This window comes from Grampus griseus (genome assembly GCF_964374135.1).
Source record: "Grampus griseus genome assembly, chromosome: 7".
Lineage (NCBI taxonomy): Eukaryota > Metazoa > Chordata > Mammalia > Artiodactyla > Delphinidae > Grampus > Grampus griseus.
In genome coordinates this window covers 37,506,160-37,533,078 of record NC_139001.1, presented here as the reverse complement: position 1 = coordinate 37,533,078, position 26,919 = coordinate 37,506,160, and the positions used below count along the sequence as shown (strand labels likewise).

General features: G+C 41.7%; 1 protein-coding gene across 1 annotated transcript in view; it reads right to left on the bottom strand.

Annotated features, from left to right (window-relative positions):
- The window catches only part of RFTN2 (raftlin family member 2), a 61,449-nt gene that overhangs the window by 10,238 nt on the left and 24,292 nt on the right, over positions 1–26,919 (bottom strand). The window contains exons 6-8 of the mRNA XM_082657683.1: positions 19,528–19,649; positions 17,865–17,968; positions 4,030–4,108 (exon numbers count right to left, since the gene is read on the bottom strand). Of these exons, the coding sequence (XP_082513809.1) occupies positions 4,030–4,108; positions 17,865–17,968; positions 19,528–19,649 (305 nt within the window). The remainder of the gene's footprint in view (positions 1–4,029; positions 4,109–17,864; positions 17,969–19,527; positions 19,650–26,919) is intronic.

The following is a 26,919-nucleotide window of genomic DNA, read 5'->3' as shown; positions in this document are numbered from 1 at the left end:
TTCTGAGTAGTATTTCATTGTGTGGAAGTACCACAGCCATTTGTCCATACACCTGCTGAACACATTTGGATTTTTTCCAGTTTTTGGAGATTATGGATAGAACATATAAACATTTATGTGTAGCTTTTTGTGTGAACGAAAATTTTTATTTCTCTAGGGTCAATGCCCAAGAGTGGGATTGGTGGTTGTATGTAAGTGTATGTTTAACCCCATGAGAAGCTGCCAAACTCTTTTCCAGAGCGGGTGCACCATTTTGCATCCCCACCAGCAGCGTTTGATAGTTCTGATTGCTCCTCATCCTTGCTAGTTCTTAGTGTTGTCAATATTTTTTAATCTTAGTCATTCTAGTAGATGTATGGTAGTGCCTCATCATGGTTTTCATTCGCATTTCCCTTAATGACTAATGATTTAAATGTTTTTTTATGTGCTTATTTCTCATCTACATATCCTCATTGGTTAGATGTCCAAGACTTTTAACTATTTTTTACCTGCGTTGTTTATTTATTTTTTAACTTTTGAGAGTTCTTGATACCTTCTGGATACAAGTCCTTTGTCATATACGTGATTTGCAAAGTTTTTTTTTCCTCTCAGTCTGTGGCTTTTCTATTATTTTCTTAGTGTTATTCACAGAGCAAAAGTTTTAAATTTTGATAAGGTCTAATTTATCAATTTTTTTAAATGAATTATGCTTTTGGTGTCATGTCTAAGAACTCTTTGCTTAGCTCCAGTTCAGAAGATTTTCTCCTATTATTTTTTTTCTAAAATTTTTCTATCCTAAAACAAACTATCTTTCAATAGCTTAAAGAAAATTGAGGCAGTAATTAGGAGTATAAATATTTTGAATTGATATTTTCCGTATTTAAAAAAATTCTCAAGCTATCTAGAATATTGTATAAAAACATATTTGTGGACTATAAACAAATTCCAAACGTAAAGGTCTTTATAACTTCAGAAGAAAAAATTCCAACAATATGCTTTCTTCATCATGTGATTCTCAATTCCCTCTCCTATACAGAGGCATGAAATGGCTTTGCTTAACATAAAAGTACTGTTCTATGTTGAGTGCAACTGACTACAAAAAGTCTTATATATCTTGACATTAATCTCAGTAAAAGAGAGAACTCTTTTTTTCAAGGGTTAAACCCTAGATCAGTTTCTACCAGCCCGTGAAATTTATCATTTTACTGAAAACTCATTAACGATCCTAGGGCAATGTTTGTAATTGTCTCAAATTTCCACCAACTGGTTTTTAGAACGAAACACCTTTGGGCTTCCCTGGTGGCACAGTGGTTAGGCATCTGTCTGCCAATGCAGGGAACACGGGTTCGATCCCTGGCCCAGGAAGATCCCACCTTCCGCGGAGCAACTAAGCCCGTGCGCCACAACTACTGAGCCTGCGCTCTAGAGCCCATGAGCCACAACTACTGAAACCTGCATGCCTAGAGCCTGTACTCCGCAACAAGAGAAGCCCCCACTCGCCACAAACAGAGAAAAGCCTGCGTGCCCAACGCAACCAAAAATAAAATAAAATAATTTATGTTTTTAAAAAAGAACTAGGGACTTCCCTGGTGGCGCAGTGGATAAGACTCCACGCTCCCAATGCAGGGGGCCCGGGTTCGATCCCTGGTCAGGGAACTGGATCCCGCATGCATGCCGCAACTAAGAGTTCAACTAAGGAGCAACTAAGCAGCCCACCTGCCGCATAAGAGCCAGTTCAGCCAAATAAATAAATAAATAAATCTTTAAATAAATAAATAAATAATAAAAAAATAAAAAAGAACTAAACACCTTTGAAATAATTCTTTGAAAACCTTTATAAATGAAGCAATACCCTTATCAGCCCCTCCCAAACAACAACTGATTTCAAGGTACAAGCAAAGAATAGTGCCATTACAGACCTACAACTACATAAAAATTTTTTTCAAGACACGTTATAAATGTATAACTTTCACAAAATATATATGAGATAGCTAAATTAACTCTATGGCAATACTGATAGTCTACTACCTTCTCGAGATAAAATAACAAATTATTTCCACTAGAGAAAATTAAAAGAATTTACAAATTGGTTTTCTATTATAGCTATTACATACTTCAGCTCCAGACTGAACCACCTACATGTTCTGCCTTGAAATAATCTCAATATCCTGAGATTTCCTGCTAGGAAAATTAAAGATTTATCAAAGGAAGAAATAGTAAATCCGTTTAGAAGTAGAATTCTAAGCTATAAAATATATTACTCCTGGGCTTCTCATTGATGAAAACTGACCATTTATGTACTTCCTTACTATTATATAAATGAGCCAGAAATTTTATATTACAATGGATATAAATATAAAGATTACCCAAAGAAAAGCTACCACTAGACTACTGAATGGTATTTAAAGTTAAACAAAAAAAGCTCAAATATTTTCAGGGAATCAGAGAACTGATATCTAACCCTAAGAAGGGAGACCATGAAGCAGCTGAATTTGGGTCTTACATCTTCACAAACACCAATTCCAGGGCCCTCAGTTAGTCAAAATCCCATGAGGCTGTGAATTCTGTTGATCTTTCTCAAAAATGATGGCTGTTTGCAGAATATTTAAAAAAAAAAAAGAGAGAAAAGAAAAGGCTGTAGCATGGTGAGAAGTTGCTTTGGGGAAGGAGAAAGAAGAATGAAAACCTTTTCTGGCCATTCTTTACATAGATCCACCTTGCTTCTTCTTAACCGAATATTTCTTAATGAACTCGTGATCTTGAGCTACTCTCACCGGGGTTGGGAGGCCCCGCTCACCTGTGGGCTCTAATTCAGTCTTTCTAAAATCTGTGTACTTGATCACTCTGCTCTCCTCCCATGGGAGGAGTATCCTATCCACCTTTCCACCTCTCTACCTGCTTACCTATGGAACCAGCTAGAGTCTTTCCAAAATTAATGTGAGACAACGTAGCATGGCTGCATTACATACACTGTCAGTCTAGCTTTGCTAGTTTAGAAAACTTTAAAGTTTTCTAAAACAATATTTTCTTGATATACAGAAAAAGAATCACTTCAAATAATTTTCTGGTCTATTTGCAAACTTCCTGTTTTGAAGGTTATGCTTTAATTAATTAATGCACAGATTGCTTCATTCAATGATACTATTCTAGGTGTGAATCTGGTAGGGGTCTATTAAGGATAAGGTGACTTGAGGCTCAGTATAGCCCTTCAGCAAAGGGCTGAAAAATTATGACCTTGAGGAGACAATACAAAAGTGCTGTCAGAAGTCAAGATAGACAAGATCACACAGATATCACGCACATTCACTTATAAGGCTTATAACTGTGGAGAGGAAAAAACTTTTCCTCTATCATCTTATGTTCAGTATCTCAGACCAGCAAATTAAACTAAAAAAAAAGATTAATAGGAGAAAAGGTTTGTTTTGGATGCACATGGGGGCTGCACAGAGAAGTGAAAACCCAAACAGGCAGTTAGACCGGGAGATTATATATCATTTTACAAGGGGTGATAAATTGTGGTGAAGTGACTAGACAAAGGAAAAGGGGTTTGGGCTTCTAGGGACAGTAGATTGTGGGAAGGCAAGTATTTGGGGAAACTAAGGGAAAAGAAGGCTTTAGTAAGGTGATTGTGGGGACTACAGTCTGTGTTGTTTCCAGTGATAAGAGTCATTTCTGGTACAGGAGAGGGGGGCAACTTTACAAATGGAAATTTCTGTCACCTTTTAAAAGGGAAATTTATGCTCTGCTTTTGTCAGAAAGGGAGAGGGTAGAGAGGTCCTCCTGTGTCTGCTGTTTTTTAATTGCCTTTAGCTCAAAATAGTAACCCTTATGCCCAAGTGGCATATTTTAGAGTAATATTCTGATCCCCTTCAGAACTGTCTCACATGCCTGTTTGCTGGCACATTTCCCTTGTTGTATGCTGGTTCAGAAGACTGTTTCCTTATCAACTCCACACTTCCTCATCTGTTCACCATTTAGAATTACAAAGAGAGTTTAAGGTTTAAATGCTTCAGTGCAACATTTAGTTCATAAAGCATCAATTTTACTCACTTCCGGTGTTTGAGTGGCTGAATTCCACATAACTGGTCTCTGAAGGAACACAACCTGCTTTGTAGCCAAATTCCCTTCACTGCAAATTAAAACAATAGCATTAGTATTTGTAAATTAGTAATTCTCTCTATATTTCACACTTGGCTAGAATGTTCCCCATGTGTCCTTTGTAGAATAATCTTCTGATCCAACAATAACTAGGAAATATGATTCTATATAAGTTGCAGCAGATAAAACAGGGGAAAAAAATCCCTAAAAACTAAATATGGTCGTTACAAAAGAAATTTTTTTTTTTTTTTTTTTTTTTCCAGCACGCGGGCCTCTCACTGTTGTGGCCTCTCCCGTTGCGGAGCACAGGCTCCGGACGCGCAGGCTCAGCGCCCCCTGCATCGGCAGGCGGACTCCCAACCACTGCGCCACCAGGGAAGCCCCACAAAAGAAAATTTTAACGTTTAAAACTTGTCATCTCACTGTGCTAACATACTTAGTTTCATCTCTTTGTGTCACCTCCTACTCTTTTATCAACATGTGTATTTCTGCATGTCTATAACTTCTGCGTATTTGCATTCTGTATTCTATGCTTATCCTTTTTCTTGTTTGTACAGTAGGATGATATTCTTAATAGCTGCATGATATCCCAAAGAATTAAGATACCAAAATGTACTAAGCCTTTCCTTTATTATTGTAAAATTAGGCTGTTTCCAGTTTTCTGCTAATTATAAATAATGCTGTTATAAAAATATGTACAGTCTTCCTTATTCTTTATGACTTATTTCCTTGAGATAAATTCTCAGGAGTGGGATTATTAGGCCAAAAGGGTATGATTTAAGCTCCCTGGTATGCACTGTCAAATTTGTCTCATAAAAAGAAGAGACCAGTGTGGGCTGCCACGTGTGAGAAATTTTATATACACTTTCCATTGAGGGACTTCAGCCACAGCTATTTTCATTTTCAGATGCTTCTTTGTAGTCAGCTACTCAATATTCTCCTTATTTAACTACCATCATGGCAAATTACCCCTTGCCAAAGACTACTTGGGGTTTGGATTTCTCTGAAATGCTTTTCACAGAGTCTCCATGGATTTATGGGGAGGAGTGTCTGTAGTTAATGTTGCTCAGTTACGACTTTTATTATGCAAAAAACCCAAACAAAACCTCACTATTAGCTGCATTTTATGCTGAGCTCCTTTTCTGGAAAACAAATGCAACATTGAAACTCTGGCCTTAGTGGTCAACCCCACACCATTTGAAAACCCCAAACTTACTGATACTATTGAATTTTGAGAAACCGCAAATCTTCCCACAAAGTGGTAATGAGAGACTGCTACTTTTTTATCTTTATTTTAAAAAGACTGCGTCTAGTCTAATCTTATTTTAGTTTGACTCAATCTCTGATTAGAAGAAAAGACTTGTTATGAAATATATCCTAACTTTTGGGAACAACTTGAATCATCAGGAGACATCAGTTATGACACAGGTAGGGACTAGCGGTGTATAGAACAGGCTGGTTTATTTGGGAGGCTGGGAGGATACTCGAAAGGCCAGTGGCTTTGGAACCAGATGAGCCCTGGGTTCAAGTCTCAACTCTACTGTAAAACAAAGAATGTTGCCCACCACCCAGTTCTACAAGAATCAAGTCATTAGCCACTGCAGCCACTAACCTACAATTCACCGTGAAAGGAGTTCCGGTGAAGGCACTCGGTGCTCTGGAAAAACAAGCCCTTACATAGCTAGAAATATTTCAGGAGAAATTTTTTTATGAACCTGGATTCTTACATCTTCCCATACTTAGAAAAGATCTAAAGTCATTAACTGAGATACCTGTTCCTCATGACTAACCTTCTACCTGATGTGTGTCTGATTGCACGTGACCCTTCTCCAAAACAACAAATATATACTGACCTGCCCGCCTCACCTCTTGGGAGCAGTTCCTCAGAGCTCTTTGAGAGACTGTATCCTGGGCTAGAGTCCTTAGTAAGTCCCCAAATAAAACTGAAACTCACAGCTCTCATTTCATGTTGGGGTTTTTTTTGCCAGTTGACACTACAATAGCCGACGATACCACCTCATAGCTGGTGACTTTGGCAAAGTTTCAAAATTCTCTTACATTTCCTATCAGGGCCTTTGTGATGGTTAAATAAGTCAGTGTGTATGAAGAGCCTCTACCGTGCCTGTCACTGGAAGGAGCACAGCAAATGGGATTTCCCTCCAGTTCCTCCATTCGTTTAATGAAATGTGGGGTGGGTTAAGTGGGAGGAAAATATCTCAGAATTAAGAATATCTTCCAGAGAAAATAGTCAAGGGAAAGGGGACACAAGAATAGAGAAGACAAAAGGCTTCCTAGGTCTTTTTACCTCTGCGAAGCTCATTGACACTCAGTATGAATCTTTTAAGATTTAGCTCTTCCTTCTCCTCCTCACAAAACGTATTACTCAGGCACATCAGCCTATAACAACTCTAGCTTACAGAATTTTATGTTAATTAAAAAAATTAAAATGTCCCATGTTATGCCCAAATTTAAAAACAATTCACTCCTTGCCTCCCCCCATTGCTTCAGTGAAGGGAGAGATTTCTTAAACAATACACCAAAAAGGGTAAAAATTGATATATTTGCATATTTTAAAATTATAAACTTCTGCTAATCGAAAGACATCACAAAGAGTAAAAAGACAAGCCACAGAATCAGAGAGATCATTGTAACACACGTAGCAAATAAATTAAGTCTCATCCAACATCTATTTAAAAACTCCTATAAGTACAATTTTAAATGTGGGCAAAAGATTTAAACAGGTACTTGACAAAAGAAAAATCTCAGTGGTCAATAGACATATGAAAATGCGCTCAATTTTAGTAGCAATTTGGTAAATACAAACTAAAACCACCCTGAGATCATACTATCTATACAGTTACCAGAATGACAAAATTTAAAAGTATGACCAATTTTTTGTTGGAGCAATGGGAACTTTCACATCCTGCTGGCGGGAGAGTAAGCTGCAATATTCAACTTGGAAAGAGTCTGGCATTTATATCTAATAAAGCTAAAGAAGTGCCCTGTGAGCCAGCAATTCCACTTCCTGGTCTACACCCTGGAGAAACTCATACCTACACACAACATGGATAAATCTTACAATGCTTTTCTTTTTAATTGAATTTTTAAAATTTTATTATTTTATTTATTGAAGTATAGTTGATTATATGACAATATTATATTAGTTTCAGGTGTACAACATAGCAATTCAATATTTTTATAGGTTGTACTCCATTTAAAGTTACTACAAAACAGTGGCTGTATTTCCCTGTGCTGCACAATATATCCTTGTTGCTTATTTATTTTATACATAGTTGTTTGTAATCTTACAATGTTAAGTGAAAGAGGCAACATGTGGAAGAATATATATAATTCCATTTTTAAAAATTCAAAACAGGCAAAACTAAATCCTACTGTTTAGGGATTCAAAGGTGAGTGGTAAGACTATTAGTCAAGATAAGGAAGTGATTATCTTAAACGTTGGGGTAATATTGCCTCTGCATGAAGGGAGCGGGTGTGATAGGGAAACACATGGGGTACTTCTAGGGTGCCAGCAATGTTCTCTGTCTTGCCCGGTGGTAATTACACAAGTGGTTGTAGAATTATAATTATGCACATTTGTGTTTTATGCACTTTCTATATGCATTTTATTAACAGAATTGTTTTAAGAGTATATGTAATGCTGATATGTAGGAGAATTGTTGTGGATTTATACATGATAAAAATTCTCCCTCCCCTTTTACATTTATTGTTTTGGTAAAATCTGTATTGAATTCTACTTTTTTTTAAATTGAGGTATAGTTGATGTACAATATTATGTAAGTTTCAGGTGTACAACATAGTGATTCACAATTTTTAAAGGCTATACTCCATTTATAGTTATTATAAAATAACTTGGCTATATTCCTTGTGCTGTACAATATGTCCTTGCAACTTATTTATTTTATACATCGCAGTTGTACCTCTTAATCCCCTAGCTCTATCTTGCCCCTCCCCCTCCCCTTCCCCCTCGCCGTCCCCTCTTCCTACTGGTATCCACTAGTTCTCTGTATCTGTGTGAGTCTGTTTCTTTTTTGTGAGACCTATGAGTTTTAAATTAGGAGAGGTCTTTAAGAATTCATTCACCTGTACCTACTTTTCCTTGAATATATCCTGCACTTTGCTGACTCTGCTATGTGCTTATGGTTGCCAGAAAGAGGAGATACTTTGTGGTATTCATACTTCCACTTTACATCTTCTGTGCTCATAGCAGACATCATTAACTGATCACGTTCTTTTCTGCTGATCCTGGTTTTAGAATCCTTGTTTTTATGGTGTTTAGGCAGCCACTACCCACAGGTCAGTGCTGCTGGTCTATTTATTGTTTGACACCTATTTATTGTTCCTGGTTAGCCCTATCTGCCACCAGAAATATTCTCTCTAAAACTACTTTTGGAAGCTCTATTCTTTCTTAACGGTGCCTGCACCTCAGACTTCTCAGCCTCCACAGACCTCCTCTCCTCTTTCACTAATGTCCTCTACCATATTCACCTGCCTTACACTCAACTTTTTTCATTATTGCTTCCCCAAGGAAACTTTTTATACATTTTCTCCCGAATTCCTTCCCCTTGCCCCATTAAATTTTAATAACAAAGATATGCCACGTATCTGTCTATGTACTGTAACCTTTTGGAGAGCTGCAAACCTTTGTAATATCTAAGATTTTTTCACCTCCCCCATAACCAGTTTTCACCCTCTTGTGGTAATGTCACCTCTATTGAGAATATATGCTCTAGACCACTGTTCCACATTCGTTATTTGTGACTGTATTGTCTCTCCAAGTAGATTATGAGTTCCTGGAAGCCAGGGTCTGCCCCTGGAGCAGGTAAAATATTGCCTTATACATACCAGGCACTCAATAAATATTTGAGTTGAACTGAAAGAACTTTGTTTAAAATAAAATGCAAGAATGTGAATCGGTTTGAATACGAACTGATCTGGTTTCAAATGAGTGGCTTATTTGCAAGTGCTTAGTCACTTGTGAAATAAAAATCTTGTAAACAGATTCCTTTATGGCTTCAAAATCCATTAGACTAGAGAAAACAAAATTGTTAGGTTAATTTGTATTTTCTGATTAGTTTTGCATCATCTTATACATTAACTAATTGCCGTGGTTTAAAACTGAGTTCCCTTACTGAGTTTATGATTAATTTCTCTACACAAAACTTCATTCGTTTTCTTGTCCCAACCCTGTTCCCCTCAGGATTGAGGCATATCAAGGAAAGGGGCAGGGGGGCTTCCCTGGTGGCACAGTGGTTAAGAATCCTCCTGCCAATGCAGGGGACACAGCTTCGAGCCCTGGTCCGGGAAGATCCCACATGCCACAGAGCAACTAAGCCTGTGCGCCACAACTACTGAGCCTGTGCTCTAGAGCCCGTGAGCCACAACTACTGAAGCCCACGTGCCGCAACTACTGAAGCCCACGCACCTAGAGCCCGTGCTCTGCAACAAGAGAAGCCACCGCAATGAGAAGCCCGTGCACCACAACAAAGAGTAGCCCCCGCTTGCCCCAACTAGGGAAAGTCCATGCCCAGCAATGAAGACCCAACACAGCCAAAAAACAAACAAACAAACAAATAAATAAATAAAATCTGTAAAAAAAAAAGAAAAGGGGGGGTGAAACCAAGCAGGACCCCGTGGGGCCTTTTAGGTACAAAAGCCCCTCTGTGTCCCCTGTTTCTTGTTTGTAGAACAAAAGGCTTTAGTTTTCTAGGTCTTTCCTGAGTTCTAGAGATCAGACACAAGCAGTTAAAGATTAGGACAAGAGGCACAGGACTCTTAGTTCTTCCAGAAGGGATATCTGATGCATATCTTTACGTTGTTCTGTAGAAATTAAGACCCCCCCACCCAGGTGGAGGATGGTGGCCACATGCTGACCACAAGCAAGGAGACCCCAAACTGGTTGGAACCAGAAGGTTGAGATTCCCAAAACATCGCCCTGTTACCTCACCACCAACCAATCAGAATGTCCATGAGCTGATCATGCACCCTACAACCCTCTCTCCTAACACTGTCTTTAAAACCCTTGCCTGTGGGCTTCCCTGGTGGCGCAGTTGTTGAGAGTCTGCCTGCTGATGCAGAGGACGCGGGTTCGTGCCCCGGTCCGGGAAGATCCCACATGCCGCAGAGCGGCTGGGCCCGTGAGCCATGGCCTCTGAGCCTGCGCGTCCAGAGCCTGTTCTCCGCAACGGGAGAGGCCACAACAGTGAGAGGCCCGGGTACCGCAAAAACAAAACAAAACAAAACCCTTGCCTGAAAGCCATCGGGGAGTTCGGGTCTTTGGAGCATGTTCTCCTTGCTTAGCACCCTGCAAATAAACTCTTACTTTGCTGCAAACATCTGCTGTTAGCTTGGCTTTCTGCACCATGGGCACATGAGCCCTTGGCTCGGTAACACAACTCAGAAATAAATGAGTAAAATCCTGCTTTTAAAATATGAAGTAGGGCTTCCCTGGTGGTGCAGTGGTTAGGAGTCTGCCTGCCACTGCAGGGGACATGGGTTCGAGCCCTGGTCCGGGAAGATCCCACATGCTGCGGAGCAACTAAGCCAGTGTGCCACCAACTACTGAGCCTGTGCTCTGGAGCCCGTGAGCCACAACTACTGAAGCTGATGCGCCTAGAGCCCGTGCTCCGCAACAAGAGAGGCCATGATAGTGAGAAGCCCGCGCACCGCAACGAAGAGTAGCCCCCGCTCGCTGCAACTAGAGAAAGCCCACAAGTAGCAACGAAGACCCAATGCAGCCAAAAATTAAAAATAAATAAATTTATTTTAAAAATATGAAATAAACTTTACTTTTTAAAAGTAGAATTATAAAATTAAATTTTAGCTTGCACCTTTGTAAGCTAGTCCTTAGTCACGAAGTTCCTTTGCCTTATGACCTTCATTTGTTTCTCAGGTATCAGTGCACATGTTAAAGACAAAAAAAGGCACTTCCACAATTTAGCTCCTCCCAACCCCTCCTCCTGACAAAATGTTAGAAATTTAAGTTCAGATAAAGAAGTGTGGTAACTAGAAGTATATGTAATAGACAAATTGACTATTTCTTAAAAAACGTGGGCCTTATAAAAATGCTGCTCACTGCAAGATTGCTACAAGCTTAACTCACAATGGAATTACATAATACTGTGTCCACAGAAGTTAAATCAGAAAGGGAAGAGACTGTCATGAAAATGGACCAAACGTGAAACCCTCGACTCTCCCTCTACTGTATATAAATAAACAATTCCTGCCTTGGCTGCCACTTGGGACTTAGAGGAACTTATTGTGCACTTAAGTGTCTCAAATAACTGCAAAGACTTCTAGTGCTTCTGAGCTGTGGTGACCACAGAGCTGTGGAGCCTTTTCCCTCAGGGGCTGCAGAAAATGGAAGAGGGGGCGGGGCGCCTGACACCACAGTGAGCAGAGGATTTTCTTTTTGTTGTTCACATCTTGTCCTTTATGACTAGAATTTTTTTTTTTTTTTTTGGCTGTGTTGGGTTTTCGTTTCTGTGCGAGGGCTTTCTCTGGTTGCGGCGAGCGGGGGCCACTCTTCATCGCGGTGCGCGGGCCTCTCACTATCACGGCCTCTCTTGTTGCGGAGCACAGGCTCCAGACGCACAGGCTCAGTAGTTGTGCCTCACGGGCCCCGTTGCTCTGCGGCATGTGGGATCCTCCCAGACCAGGGCTCGAACCCGTGTCCCCTGCATTGGCAGGCAGATTCTCAACCACCGCGCCATCAGGGAAGCCCTATGACTAGACTATTTAATATTCTCTGTACAGTATAACTTGATTTATTGTACCAAAAGCCCCCGCCTTTAAATTCTGTCTTCTGAGAGATAAATGAGGGTGTACACTTTTCTTCTATCTTGTGTTCTAAAATGCTTTCTCTTTCAATGTTAGGTTATAATTCCATATTTCTGCACGTGCATCAGAATCACCTTGTATTCTTGTTAAAATGCACATTCCCCATTCCCTGCCCACCCCAGATTATTACTGGGGAGAGGGGAGCTGATCTGAGGTGACCAAACAGAGGGAACTTTGGCTTCTCCTTCCATTTTCTTCTGGAGATTATTATTTTTTTTTTTCCTGGAGATTATTTTAAGGTCAGCAATATTAGCTGCTTGTTCAGCTAATTTGATCCTCTACCAGATTTGCCCTGAAGAATTTAATGTAAATTTTCACCTTGATTTTTTTTGAAAAGGATTGGGCCTATGTGTATAGTTAATTATATAGTGATAAGGATTAAAAAGGGATTCTGGCAAGTTTTCAGGGCTGATAACAATAACCCTTGAATAAGGTAGTGGTATCAGATTACCACATCTTGATGTTTCCATGGTAACACAGCTTTAAACCTCAGTGGTATGATCTTGCCTAAGGTAATGGAGCCAACAACCTTAACCTAAAGGACACTCTGGGAAAACAACTTTCTGCAATCTGATAACAGGATGTATTTGTTTGTTTTTATTGAAGTCTAGTTGCTTTATAATACTGTGTTAGTTTCAGGTGTACAGACAGCGTTTTAGTGTTTTTGTGGATTACATTCCATTATAGGTTATTACAAAATAATGAGTATGTGAGCAGATAGGGTGGTTGGGGGGGGGTCCCCAGAAAAAGAGAACCAGGCACAACTTTCTTGACATAAGAGAGGCCATTTTGTGATCTAAGCCTGGCCGCAATGCTTGCCCTTGAACAGGTCTCAGCAAATAATGACCTTAAGGGAAAAAAGGAATGCAGGAACAAATGAAAAGCAGTCATGAAACAAGAATTCAGCAACAAAACAGTCCTAGGTCCTCCTCAAGGGATGTCCATAACAATCTTATACAGATCTTTGAGTTCTGCAGGAACTAAGGCCCCACCCAGGTGGAGTATGGTAACTACAGGCTATGACCTCAGCCTGGTCAGAACCTAAGGAATGATGACATTGACCTTTTCTGACTCTTGTGACATCAATCAACTAAAGCTTAGACTCTGGTTAACCTTCCCCCCAATTCTATGCAGAATTCTCCTCTGCTCCAGCCCCTTCATGAACACACATGTATCCTTAGCTTGAAACTCCCCTAGTTTTGCTGTTCGGGGGAACAGTGCTTTGGGAAAGATCCCCCATGTTCTCCTTACTTGCTGCAAGTAATAAATCCTTCCTTCTCCTGATCTTGGCTTGGTTGTATATTTTGGCTTGACACCTAGCAGGAGGCGAACCCAGTTTTCGGGTAACAGGTATAATTCCCTGTGCTGTACAGTATATCCCTGTTGCTTATCTATTTTAAATGTAACAGTTTGTATCTGTTAATCCCATAAGCCTAATTTGTTCCTCCCTCTTTCCCTCTTCCCTTTGATAACCACAAGTTTGTTTTCTATATCTAACAGGATATATTTGCGTAAGGAAAGAAATGAGAGGAAAATACATTACGTAGAGACCATTCAAGTTTTGGTTTAGGTGATAGAAGAGTAGAAAAAATTGAAATGACTTAAGACATTATTGTTTTATATGAGTCAAAAATATTTAAGGAAGAAAGTTTTCACTGGCAGTAGTTCTAAGTTATGTTTTAAGACATGTGGGCCCAAAAAGAAAGATGATAACATTAGTTTCTCTGGGTATGAGCATAACGTGTAAGCATGTATCTTTATAGCGTCATTATTTATTTCTGTCCCTTTTATTGGCTTGTAATACTCAGTGATGATTTTGTATACAGTGAACTACAGTATTGACATTTTCTGAAATATCCTGATTTAGGACAGGCCAAGCCATCATGCTTTTACAATTGGCTTCAACTTCTTAGGGATTCTGGTTCTGCGAAAGGATTAAATCCTGTCTAATAGCTCTAATTTATTAGCCTAGTATGCACAGGCCCTGCATTATCTTGCTTAATCATCAAGATAATCCAGTGAAGTTGATATTGTATCATTTTCCAGATGAGGAAATTGAGACTCAAAGAGGTCCCCAAAATCATATGGCTGGTAAATGGTGAAGGTGTAATTCAAATGAGATCTGCTTAGCTCAAAGCCTGGACCATTCTTCTAGTTTCAGAAACTAAAAACTTTCAGGCAATATCCTCCACCTGGACCAAGATGAACTGCACGTAATTTTTTTTTTTTTTTTTTTTTTTGTGGTACGTGGGCCTCTCACTCTTGTGGCCTCTCCCATTGCGGAGCACAGGCTCCGGACGCGCAGGCTCAGCGGCCATGGCTCACGGGCCCAGCCGCTCCGCGGCATGTGGGATCTTCCCGGACCGGGGCATGAACCCGTGTCCCCTGCATCAGCAGGTGGACTCTCAACCACTGGGCCACCAGGGAAGCCCACACGTAATATTTTTATTTACATTTAAAGATGACCTGGCTCATGAAAGAATGCTGGTTGTGGTCCATGAACTCACAGAAATGATAAACCATCTTTGAGGAAGGAATCAGTCCATCTGAAGAGTGTATTAAAGGGAAAAATAAGACAAATAAAGACATGGAGCTGCAGCAAGGGAACAAAATGGATGAAGAGGAAAAAGAGAAGAAAACCATGTCTCAAACCCCAAATTCCGCAGGACAGGACTATGGTGCAAAAAAGGGTTTACCAGAAGTTGCCCTCGGTGTTCCTTTTTACCTGATATCATCTGCACGAAAAAGTTGTGGTGGAAAGCATTGTGGTACCTGCCCTATAGCCCTGCATCCTTGAGGGGTCCCCTGGCAGGACTCTTGCAGTTTACCAGAAAAATGTTCCATAGTTCACAGTATCAGGGTCAGTTCTTCTGGATGCTGGCTCTTAAGAATTCACAACCTTCTAGATTAGAAAAGAGTCTGGAAAAATATGTATCAGCCTTTTATCATTGGTTATTTTATAGTTATTATATATAGTGGTATTAAATGTTGAGAAATGTTTACTTCCCATGTTAAAAAAAAAAAAAAAGATGACCTGGCTGAAGGTGATTCCTATCCTGTGTGCACTGGAGCAGCTAAGACCAGCATGTGACTGTCATAGGGTCAGCATATTTGGACAAGAATAAAAAGGCCCTGCCTTGTGTGGAGGCTTGTGCCAGACACTGGTGGGTGGGGCTGGGTGACGAGGCTGCTAGCTGCAGGGCCTTGGAGGGTCCTGGTAGCCCCTTTGCTAATTTTTTTTTCTTTTTTGGCTGTGCCCCGCACGGCTTTTGGGACCCAAGTTCCCTGACCAAGGATTGAACCTGGGCCACCACAGTGAAAGCGCTGAGTCCTAACCACTGGACGGCCAGGAAATTCCTGCCCCTTTGCTATTTTAATTGCACGTAAGATGAGCCTTCACAAGGAGGGCCTGAAAGGTCCAGTCTGCCTCCACGGTGTCTTGGTGGATACCAGGGGTACTGAAGAAGCTGGGAATGGTGGTGAGGCAGTGGTGCTACCTCTGCTCCAAGGATAACATACAGCCACTCCTCACTCCAGTGAGCCGCCTAATCACTTGGTCCAGCCTGTGACCTTACGCAGTTTGACACGCAGGACAAGGTGGTCAAGCCAAGCATGGCTCCAGGCTCCACCACCCTTCCCCATCACAGTATACTTGAGACCTCTTCCTTCCCACCTTTGGTCTCAGTCTTGTTCTCATTCCCAAACCAAGCAGGAGATGCTCAAGGAGTGCCAGCCCGTGTTCTATGGCTCAGCATCCAGCCTATTAGTCTTGCCATCTAATCTAGTGCCTAGTGAGTCATTCTCGTCACTTTAGGAAATATTTAGACTCATGGGAACAGAAGCCCTGAGTGAATAGGAGGGAGGAATGAAAAATATATTTTTCATTGGGGAAAAAGGAACATGAAAGGTTCAGAACTCAGAGCACTTTTAGAAACGGTTAACTATAATGGGCCAATGAAACCCTAAATGTACACCTAGGAGAACCACCGAAAAGAGGTGAGGAGGCCAAATACACAAGTTATTCGGAGGGAGGGTAGGGAGTGGGATAGACCAGTGGCTTGGCAGATGGAAGATGAGGGGTGGCAGCGAAGTGGGATTTCTTTCTCTCTCTCCTGCAAAGATCCTCAAATGTTGATGAGCTTCTGAAGCTTGTGAAAATGGAGATTCATGGACCCTACCCTCAAAGCTTCTGACTGTCCCACTGGGATGAGCCTCTGGCATGGGTGTGTTCCTAGGTACTTCAGAGCATTCATATAGCTTGGTCTGAAGACCAGATCTTGAGAATTACTGCTGTACTGTGATCTGACAGGTATGTCACAGATTTTTAAAAGTTGGGTAATAATTCAGAGAGTTGTCACTCACAGTTTGAGAACAGTTACCAATAAATCTCTGAGAAGAAAAGCACATTAATTGCTTTGCTTACTTCTAACCCCTCCTTTTAAAGCTTGAGTGTCTTTACTCTGTATCCATTCTTATCCCTCTCTCCACCTGAAGAAGGTGTGGCTTTATTATAGAGCCATGTCCATCAAATGTTTTTAAAGTCTGTGGGGAGGTAGGGTTACTGGCCAGGGGTAAAGTTGCTAAACTAAAGGGTGGATGAGACTGAGGAAAGGGGAGCTGCTTCCCTTAGCTATACGTGACAATCAATGTTAAACCGTGGTCGACTCTGCTTAAAGGGAAGGCCCTTTATTGTCCTCTACTGTACTGTCCTCTACTATACTGTCCTCTGCAGGTAGTACCAGCCAGGCAGGGCAGCCTTGGCAGTCAGTCATTTTCTGGATGTTGCAGAGGGAACATTGCAGGGATGTTGCAGAGGGATGTTGCAGAGGGCAGAGGGAACGTTTCTGAGCCCAAGGCACAGCAAAGCACTTTATACAGAGGGCTTAATTTGTCTCTCTCTCTTCCCAGACAAACAGACAAAAAATAACAACTCAGTCTTTTCCTTTCTCAGGAAAAGGAGAAAAGAAAAAGCCGATATTTGTGAAGTGTTGGCATTTTGGCTCTAATGTAGGTATTTATTTTAGTGGAAATAGCTGACAAGTCCATGCTTCAGGGGAAAGCTAACCCCCCACACTGGAGGGGAGGAATGGAAGCGGAAGCACTGACGCCCCTCCATGCCACGCTCTGGGCCTTGCTGCCTCCCTAACCCCAGCTGCGTGCTGGCCTGAAGACAGTTTCACACAGGCAGGGCAGAAGAGCAGGACAAAGGGTCCTACAGAGGGGGCTGCATTTTCTGTTTGCAGATTCATATCGGCCCAATCTTCACGCTAGGGAAGAATCGGAATCTCAAGTTGGAAAAAAGAAGGTAGAGTAGTGCAGTCTTTGAGGGGAGAGGCAGCCTTCTGAGTGCTGGAAGCAGCACTGAGTTGGGAGTTCGTCTACCTTGCCCCTGCTCTGGCTCTGTCCTCATGAACTCATATGCCCTTGGGAAGGAGATGCAATTAATAGCTTGTACATACACAGTCAGCCCTCTGTATCTGCAGTTCAGATTCAGCCAACTGCTGATGGAAAATATTTGAGAAAACAGTTCCAGAAAGTTCCAAAAAGCAAAACTTGAATTTTCCAGCAACTATGTACATAGCATTTACATTGTGTAGGTACTATAAGTAATCTAGAGATGATTGAATGTATACGGGAGGATGTGTGCAGGTTCTATGCAAATACTATGCCACTTTATATAAGGGACTTGAGCATCCCGGATTTTGGTATCCATGGGGGTCCTGGAACAGATCCCTCATGAATACTGAGGGATGTATAGAACTCGAGGGCGTTAGATTTGCTGATCTCCAAGGCACATGAAATCAGATTAGAAGTTCAGTGAAACGCTTTTTGTAGGCATTAAATGAGCATCGTTAGGTTGAATTATCTAACAGATGAACTCTATTTGACAAGGAGATGAGAGTGTGTCAGGATACTTTCGGCATTACCTGTCATGTCTCAGTATAGGTGTGGGCAACACGCTTGTCAGGAGCCATCCAAACTCAGCCAGAGTGTGCAGGAGAGGGCCGTAATCCGTTTTGATTTCACAGCCCTGTGTGAATAAGCACAGAGTTCATAGTCTAGTGACAAAGATAACCAGCTACACAAGTGATGACAATGAGGGTGAGAGGTGTTAGGATAAGGGGAGTTCACGCTCCATTAAGTGCAATTTCACCGGCTGCAGTCTTCCTGGGCTTCTTTTCTGCTCCCTCTGCCTTCCAACCATTCAACCAAGTTAGAAACACTGGGGATCGGAGCGGAGAGAGGTTTCCATGTGGTTCTCTAAGGTTGGGGTCTACCTTCCCTCGGTCTTGCTTGGGCATCAAACTTTAATATGGGGGGGCTCTGGGAATCTGCATTTTAAAAAGCTCCCTGGGTGATTTGGATCCAAGTAGAGTCCATACACTTTCAGAAACACTGGTGTAGGGGCTGGGAGTGAGGACAGGAATAGAGAGTGAGCATTGGGGAGTGAAAGGTGAGAAGAGCAGAGAATCTTCACTGCTTTTTACTCACTTGGAATTGATTCTTATTTGGAGCTTTATCTCTTACCCCAAATCCTTTTTTCCCCTCAACGGGATTTCCAGTTTCTTTTTCTCTCTTTTTTTTAAATTAATTTATTTTATTTTTGGCTCTGTTGGGTCTTCGTTGCTGCGCGCGGGCTTTCTCTGGTTGTGGTGAGTGGGGGCTACTCTTTGTTGCGGTGCGCGGTCTTCTCATTGTGGTGGCTTCTCTTGTTGCGGAGCATGGGCTCTAGGCACGCAGGCTTCAGTAATTGCGGCTTGCGGGCTCTAGAGCTCAGGCTCAGTAGTTGTGGTGCACAGGCTTAGTTGCTCCGTGGCATGTGGGATCTTCCCGGACAAGGGTTTGAACCTGCATCCTCTGCATTGGTAGGCGGATTCTTAACCACTGCACCACCAGGGAACCCCGGATTTCCAATTTCTTTGAAAATGACCTATGTCTCTCTAACCTTTGCAAGGCCAGAAAGGGCAAAAGTGTCCTTGAGAGAGGCTGTCAGTGAGGGCCTCGTGCACACAGCACAATATACCTGAATTCAGTCTGTACACCTCAACGGCAGTCCATTCGGTGACATCTGAATTCAGAGTGCACAACAACAGCAGCAATGTCATCTCTGATTAGGAAGGACAATGCTGTGTGTACATATTTGGCCTGGTGAGAGAAAGAACACCTTTGGATATTTTTGCCTTTGAAAGTCAATTCACATGGTTAAAAAATCAGTCACATTGGTTGCTTGGGTATAAAATTGACTGATTTGTTTTTTTTTTTTTTTCAGTTTCAGCTAGTTGTCACGGCATTGTGTAAAGAGAATCTCAGTGCCAGGGGAATTTGTTTAGGACTAGAATGCTAAATCTTTGGGAATCTACTGTTATTTATGTATAGATAATTATTTTGCTATCTTTTAACAAAGTTGAACATTGAGTAAAACAAACCACCTTTAAACAAATTTGAAAGTTTGTGATGCATTCTGATGAAATTTTGAACATTGAATAAAAATGTGTTTGAAGAATACTGTATGTGTTAGGCAATGAAAACCTTTAACATGTAAAACTAAATGCAATAGTAAAGCCAAATTGTCAGAAAACTTCAGTTTACCTCAATAACTGTCCATTGTTCTACTACGATGGCATCATTTCCTTTCCTGCTGAATCCTGGAACTCCAGAGCCTTCTTCTTCATAGATAAAGAATCCTTCCAAAGATTTCGGCAAATGGTCCCCTGTGAGGAAAAACATACAATTAAGAAGAGTTGTAAATGCTCAGAGTCTCTTGGGATCATCTAAAACCTTAAATAACCCTTGTAGGAAGCTGAAGGAAAAACATATCACCTAATAAACACTTGTTTTAGGGGACTTCCCTGGCGGTCCAATGGCTGGGACTTTGCCTTCCAATGCAGGCAGGGGGTGCGGGTTCAATCCCTGGTCTGGGAGCTGGGATCCCACATGCCTCGCAGCCAAAAAACCGAAACATGAAAAAAACCAGAAGTAATATCGTAACAAATTCAATAAAGACTTTGAAAATTGTCCATATCAAAAAAAAAAAATCTTAAAAAACCCCCCACTTGTTTTAGGTGAATCTATGACGTCTCCCTTGAAGGTAATTTTTTTTCAAAGATCAAGACAGTTTGTTTTTTTTAATATTTATTTACTTATTTTATTTTTAGCTGCGTCGGGTCTTAGATGCGGGCTGTCTAGTTGTGGCCTGAGTGCTCAGTAGTTGTGGCAGGTGGGCTTAGTTGCCCCGTGGCATGTGGGATCTTAGCTCTCTGACCAGGGATCAAACCTGCGTCCCCCTGCATTGGAAGGCAGATTCTTTTTTTTTTTTTTTTTTTGGAAGGCAGATTCTTAACCACTGGACCACCAAGGAAGTCCCTCAAAGGTCAAGATAGTTTTATACTTAACTGAATTAAAATTAAACTGTAAACATGAAGACTACAATAACAAAAACAAGATAAAATAATATCATACAGTGAGAAGCAAGTGGATTTCCTAAGCTTAAAAAGCATCTGGAAATGACCTTCACCTTGAAATCAAATTTTGGTTTCTGTTCTATATGCTGTATGTGTGTTAATTATACTATTAAGAGAAACAACATCAAAAATCTTAATCCTTGGAATTACAGGTGTGATATTAAAACCAAGGTGACGTAAGATTACTTAAAAAAATATAAACACAGAACAATTCTTTGCTTCAATGATGCTTAAAAAAAAAAAAAAAAAGAATGGTAACAGGAAGATCCTAAACAGAAGTCATTGTCAAAAGAATTCCTGCTGGGAAGGAAGTTTTAAGGGAGGGCCTCTCTGACATTTTTTTGAATAGCTGACAAAAACCAGCTGGCCAAAACTAAACTGATTTTATGGAAGTTCTTTTGTCTCCTATTTTGCAATAGGAGACAATTTCCCATGGTCATGTGCTGGTTAAGCATTCTAGTTTCATACAGCGTAAGGTCACATCAAAGTTTCCCTTGTTGACAATTATCTAAATAATAACCTACAAAGTTTTCAAAAGATCTATTAAGCTTAAAGATAAAAAAGACAAAAGTAATTTAAATGTAATTTTTAGTTTTCATTTTTATTAATGGGCTATAGGCTTTAAGAGAAAATCACTCTTATTAGTATTTTTACATCAGTTACAGTTAGGGCAGAATATCATGAAGAATTTACATTATTCAGAGCGGTCCCCAACAATCCAGTAAAGTTTAATTGACTTGTTGGAATTGTTTTTCTAATTACAGTATATGTTCCACTTCCTTTAATGTACTTGTCTACTGTCATACCAAAGTGACCGGTGGAACTAAATCTGTTTTAGATTGTAAGTTTAGAGCATCACAAGACCATCTTTAAAATTGTATATTTGGGGCTTCCTTGGTGGTGCAGTGGTTAAGAATCTGCCTGCCAGTGCAGGTTTGATCCCTGGTCCAGGAAGATCCCACATGCTGTGGAGAGCAACTTAGCCCAAGAGCCACAACTACTGAGCCTGCCTGCCACAACTACTGAAGCCCGTGCGCTTTAGGGTCCACGTGCCGCAACTACTGAGCCCACGTGCTGCAACTATTGAAGCCCACAAGCCTAGAGCCCGTGCTCCGCAACAGAGAAGCCACTGCAATGAGAAGCCCACGCATCGCAAGGAAGAGTAGCCCCCACTCTTCTGCAACTAAAAGAAAGCCTGTGGGCAGCAATGATGACCCAACGTGGCCAAAAATAAATAAATAAATAAGTTTATTTAAAAAAATGTATATTTGCCTCAAGTCCTTTTTTAGAATGGGGGTATAAACTTTAAAAATAATTATATACTGTGATAATTATGTAGTTAATTGTAATCTGCTTCTTATTCACTTTAGGATTATATAATTGGAGAACTATGGGTTTTGTGGCTTTGTGTTTTTCTTGTTCTTGGTATTGAGAGTCCCTAGTACTTCTAAACTTCTTTTGGTTTAAAAGAATAAAAGTATGGTAGACTCATACACTGCAATACTACCAAGAATAAAAAAGAAAGACTCACCGGTATACAACAACATGGATGAATTTCAGAGATATTATGTTGAGCAAAAGAAGTGAGATGAGAAAGAATACATACTGTATATTTCAACTTACATGAAGTTCAAAAACAGGCAAAATTAATCTATGGTGCTGGAATTCAGAATAATGCTTGTCTCTGTGTGGGAGGGTATTGATTGGGAAGGGCCATGAGGAGGCCTTCTGGGATTTTGGAAATGTGTATCTTTTTTTTTTTTTTTCTCATTTTTTTCAATTTTTTTGAGATATAATTGACATATAAGGAAATGTTCTTATCTTGAACATTTGTGTTCTATTCTGCGGTACACATAAGATTAATGCACATTACTATATGTATCTTATACTTCAGTTAAAAACAAAAGACCTGCCTTCTCACTTTAGAGCTCCCCAGGTTCCCTGGCTAGCTTTCTTAGGGACCATGCCAGTCCTTAGAGCCACAGAAGAATGATACTTCCACAGGAGAGAGTATTTCTCTCTTGAGAAATTCTCCCTAACAGAAGTGGCAGCTAAGGAGGGTGGCAGGCAAGGCCTCATGGGGGCTGGGGGGGGGGGGTGACAATTTGGGTGTTTGATGTGTTAAATCTTCCAGGTATTGGGGTGAGGTGATAATTCTGAACAATTACTTAATAACTGTCCAGAACTAAGTCATCTCTTTTTTTTTTTTAAGATTTATTTATTTATATTTGGCTGCGTTGGGTCTCTGTTACTGCGCTGGCTTTCTCTAGTTGCGGCGAGTGGGGGCTTCTCATTGTGGTGGCTTCTCTTGTTGCGGAGAATGGGCTCTAGGCGCACGGGCTTCAGTAGTTGTGGCACTTGGGCTCAGTAGTTGTGGCTCACGGGTTCTAGAGCGCAGGCTTAGTAGTTGTGGCGCACGGGCTTAGTTGCTCCGCGGCATGTGGTATCTTCTCGGACCAGGGCTCGAACCCGTGTCCCCTGCACTGGCAGGTGGATTCTTAACCACTGTGCCACCAGGGAAGTCCCGTGAACTGAGTCATCTCTTAACATCACTTATCTCAGAGCTTCCCACCTTGTGTGCCTTGGCCCATTGGTGTACTTAGAAGGTGTACAGGTGTGCTAAGGCACAGGGCACCCCCCTCCTGCCCAGAGCAGCCTTTCCGCTTGTACCCATGTGCCCTGCAATTTTACCATTTGCTATGTATGCATAATATGAAAAAGTAACAAAGCATTGGTCTGACCCACTGCTTCTCAAATTTTTTTTTTTTTTTTGGCCAAATACCATCAATAGCAAAGGAAAGTACCCTTGTATCACTGAAGGATGGTCTCCAGGTACAGTTTGAAGTGACTTGGGGCAAAGCATAAGCTTTCTTTAAAGTCTAATGTTATATCTTAAAAACCCATGCAAATTTTGCATTCTATTCAAATATGTTCATATGACGTGAAAAAGCAATATTTCCTCTTCTGCTTTCTCCTACCCCCAATCTTAAAGGAATATTGACACTCTAGGAAGAGGTTTATCCTGTGAAGTTGTGTACTCCCTGGCACATAGCTGCATACCCCTAGGGTACTTTGACCCTGGTTTGCGAAGCACAAGTTTAAAGAATTTCCAGGGAATGGTTTACTTGTCTGGAAATGTGATCTTACACATTCATTTCAGCTAGATGTGACATTGACATTTCTGTAAATGTGAGGAAATGTAACATCCCATTTTAGTATTTGGGGCCAAGTGTCATTTTTGGCATTAAACTGCCCAGAGGGTGGGCCTGGGACCACGTCTGAGAAGTGGAGGGCAGGCACATATGGGAACTCTCATTCTGTATCTCTTTTATGAGCATTCTGTCTCCAGAATGCATCTCAGCCTGTTTACTGCTGCCCATCCACCATCATCTCTCTGGATCACTGCAACAGCCTCTTAGCAGCCTCCCCACTTCCATGCTTGCCCTCCATGATCCGTTTCCAAAAGTGAGGCCAAGTAAGTTATTTTTTAAATGTAGGTCAGGTCATAACTCCCTCCTTAAATCTTCAACAAATGACTTGGAATAAAAATCCTGACAGGATGACAAGTTGATTAAGAGCACACACTCCACCTACCTCCTACCCCTTCTAGCTGCTTGAACATGAGCCCATTATTTAAAATCTCTGTGCCTCAGTTTCTTCATCTGTAGAAGGGGAACAATCATACCTACCTCATAGGGTTGCTGCGGGGATTAAATGAGTGAATAACTGTGAAGTGCTTAGAACAATGCTGGCATAGAGTAAGTACAAATATGTGTTAGTGCCTGTTGCATCATTTATATTGTTAAGATCTAGGTGGCGTGGCTACTGCTCACCTCTCCTACTTTGTTGGGAGCCATTCTCTCTTGTACACCCTGCACCAGCGACACAGACCCTTTCCCAGTTCCTCTCTCGCATCCTAGGTTTTTTTACATTTGGGGGCGTTTCCTCTGGTTCCTGAACACCAGCCCTCTCTAGGCTTCCAGTCTCAGTGTGATTGTTACCCTGTCAGAAGGGACCTCGTGACCACCCATCTAAGCTGGTTCTTCCCAGTTACTCTCATTACAATATCCTGCTGGGTAACGTCACACACTATTCTCAATTTTGAAATTAGGTATATATGTTTTGATGCCCATTACAGCCTGATGCCATGTGACTTTTTTTTTTTTTTGGCCTTGCCCTGCGCTGCCTGCAGGATCTTAGTTCCCCAACCAGGGACCAAACCCATACTCTCTGCAGAGGAAGCGTGGAGTCTTAACCACTGGGCTGCCAGGGAAGTCCCGTGGCTAGCTTTTTGAGAGGAGGGAAGATGTCCATTTTGCTCATCAGTGTAAACCCCTCATGCCTGGCCTAGGACCTGGCATATACATATATGTGAAATGAACACATACATGTTCCAGTTCTAACTGCTCATTCTGATACATCTCCCCCGCCAACTCCACACAAGCATTTTTATAGGAGTGAAGAGATTGAAATGAATATCAATTGAAGTCTGAGAAGAATTCACAAAAAATGAAAAGGTAGCCTTCAGATGTGGGTATACTAAAGGTGGGAAGAGGCTGTGCTCTGAGGGTGATGGGGGCATTGGTAGGCCAGTGAAGTGTGAGAACCTCAAGTGTTGTGTGTGTATGTGTGTGTGTGTGTGTGTTTTGTATCACCTGGCAAAGTTGCTTATCTCATCCCTGTCAGCTGCCCCCCTGGATCTCTATATGTTCTGGTAGAATAAAGTGTTTTGTCTCTGTTGGCTCAATTGGGTAAGCCTCTTGTAGCCTCCCTTGGGTTCATTTCGAGCTTTTTGTAAGTGTGCAGAGAATTCAGCTGCAGACCAGTTTGGTGAAGGCTGGGCAGTGCTGGAGAAGGTCAGGAACAGGAGGCCACTGCAGTGAGAACCCTCAGGCCATACGAACAGCAAAAGGGTCCCTGGGTGCCTCTGCCTATGGGACTTTTCAAAGCAGAAAAGTCTTTGAAAGTGGGTGGGAAAGGGCACTGAAGAGGAATTTCACAAACCTTACAACTTTTCCACCATGACTTTCCTGAAGGAGAAAACTTTTAAAAGTTTTTTTCCCCCTCTGTCTCCAGAGAATTTTATAAAGTGAGATTTATAGAATGAGATGTGTGGAGTAATATATTTAAATTTCTGAGCAACGTTTGGTTTTTTACTTCTATTCCTCATGGTGGGCTGACTTCTGACAATATTTTGGAAGAGGATGGAAGCAAGACAAAACAAAATATGCATTGTCCCCTATGTGCTTTAGATGTCAGGCATCAGATATCCCGGAACAAAGCGACCAATTCAGCCCTGCTTCCTCTGACTTGCTTCTCACAGTGACACAGGCATTGGTCACAATTTCCCCTCCACAGCTTCCCTGTGTACTCCCAGGAAAGTCCTGAGTGACACACCCAATTGCCAGACTTTACAGACCGTGGCTCGTGGCTTGTTAGGGCTTGGCAAAGCCTGCAGAACGTCTAATGAGACATTCCAGAGCTGCTGAGAGGGAAAGACTTTCCCCCGGGCTCTCTAAATAGCTTCTGAGGCTTTAAGAACAAAAGCCCTACAGAGCCTCTGGCTGGCAACTGCTGTGGCTAATTTTATTTTCATCATCAGGCAAGGCCCAAGGCAGGGGTGCCTGAAAGACACTGTCAAAGGAGGATTTTTTTGTCTTTCCTTCAGCAGTTAGTCACAATCCAAAATTTGGAATGGATGTTTTTTTTTTCTGCGGTGCCTTGAAACTTGTGAGATCCTAATTCCCTTACCAGGGATCGAACCTGGGCCCACGGCAGTGAAAGTGCGGAGTCTTAAGCACTGGACCGCCAGGAAATCACCGCCCCCCCTCTTTGTTTTGAACAGCTCTAACTTAGAGTATTTGGAGTGAAGAGAAAGAGATGGGGCGGGAGGGAATATATGAACCATAAACTGATCTTTAAAGAGATGATTCATACTAAAAGTAGTGTAGGGACTTCCCTGGTGGCTCAGTGGTTAAGAATCCGCCTGCCAATACAGGGGACACAGGTTCGAACCCTGGTCTGGGAAGATCCCACATGCCTTGGAGCAAATAAGCCCGTGTGCCACAACTACTGTGTGCTGCAACTATTGAAGCCCGCATGCCTAGGGCCTATGCTCCTCAACAAGAGAAGCCGCTGCAATAATAAGTCTGAGCACTGCAACAAAGAGTAGCCCCCGCTCTCTGCAAGTAGAGAAAGCCTGCGTGCAGCAATGAAGACCCAACATAGCCAAAAATAAATTAATTAAAAAAAATGGGGCTTCCCTGGTGGCGCAGTGGTTGGGAGTCCGCCTGCCGATGCAGGGGACGCAGGTTCGTGCCCCGGTCCGGGAAGATCCCACATGCCGCGGAGCAGCCGGGCCCGGCTGGGCCCGTGAGCCATGGCCGATGAGCCTGCGCGTCCGGAGCCTGTGCTCCGCAACGGGAGAGGCCACAGCAGTGAGAGGCCCGCATACCACAAAAAAAAAAAAAAAAAAAAAAAAAAAAAAAAAAATGGAAAACCTGCAGAAAAAAACCAAAAA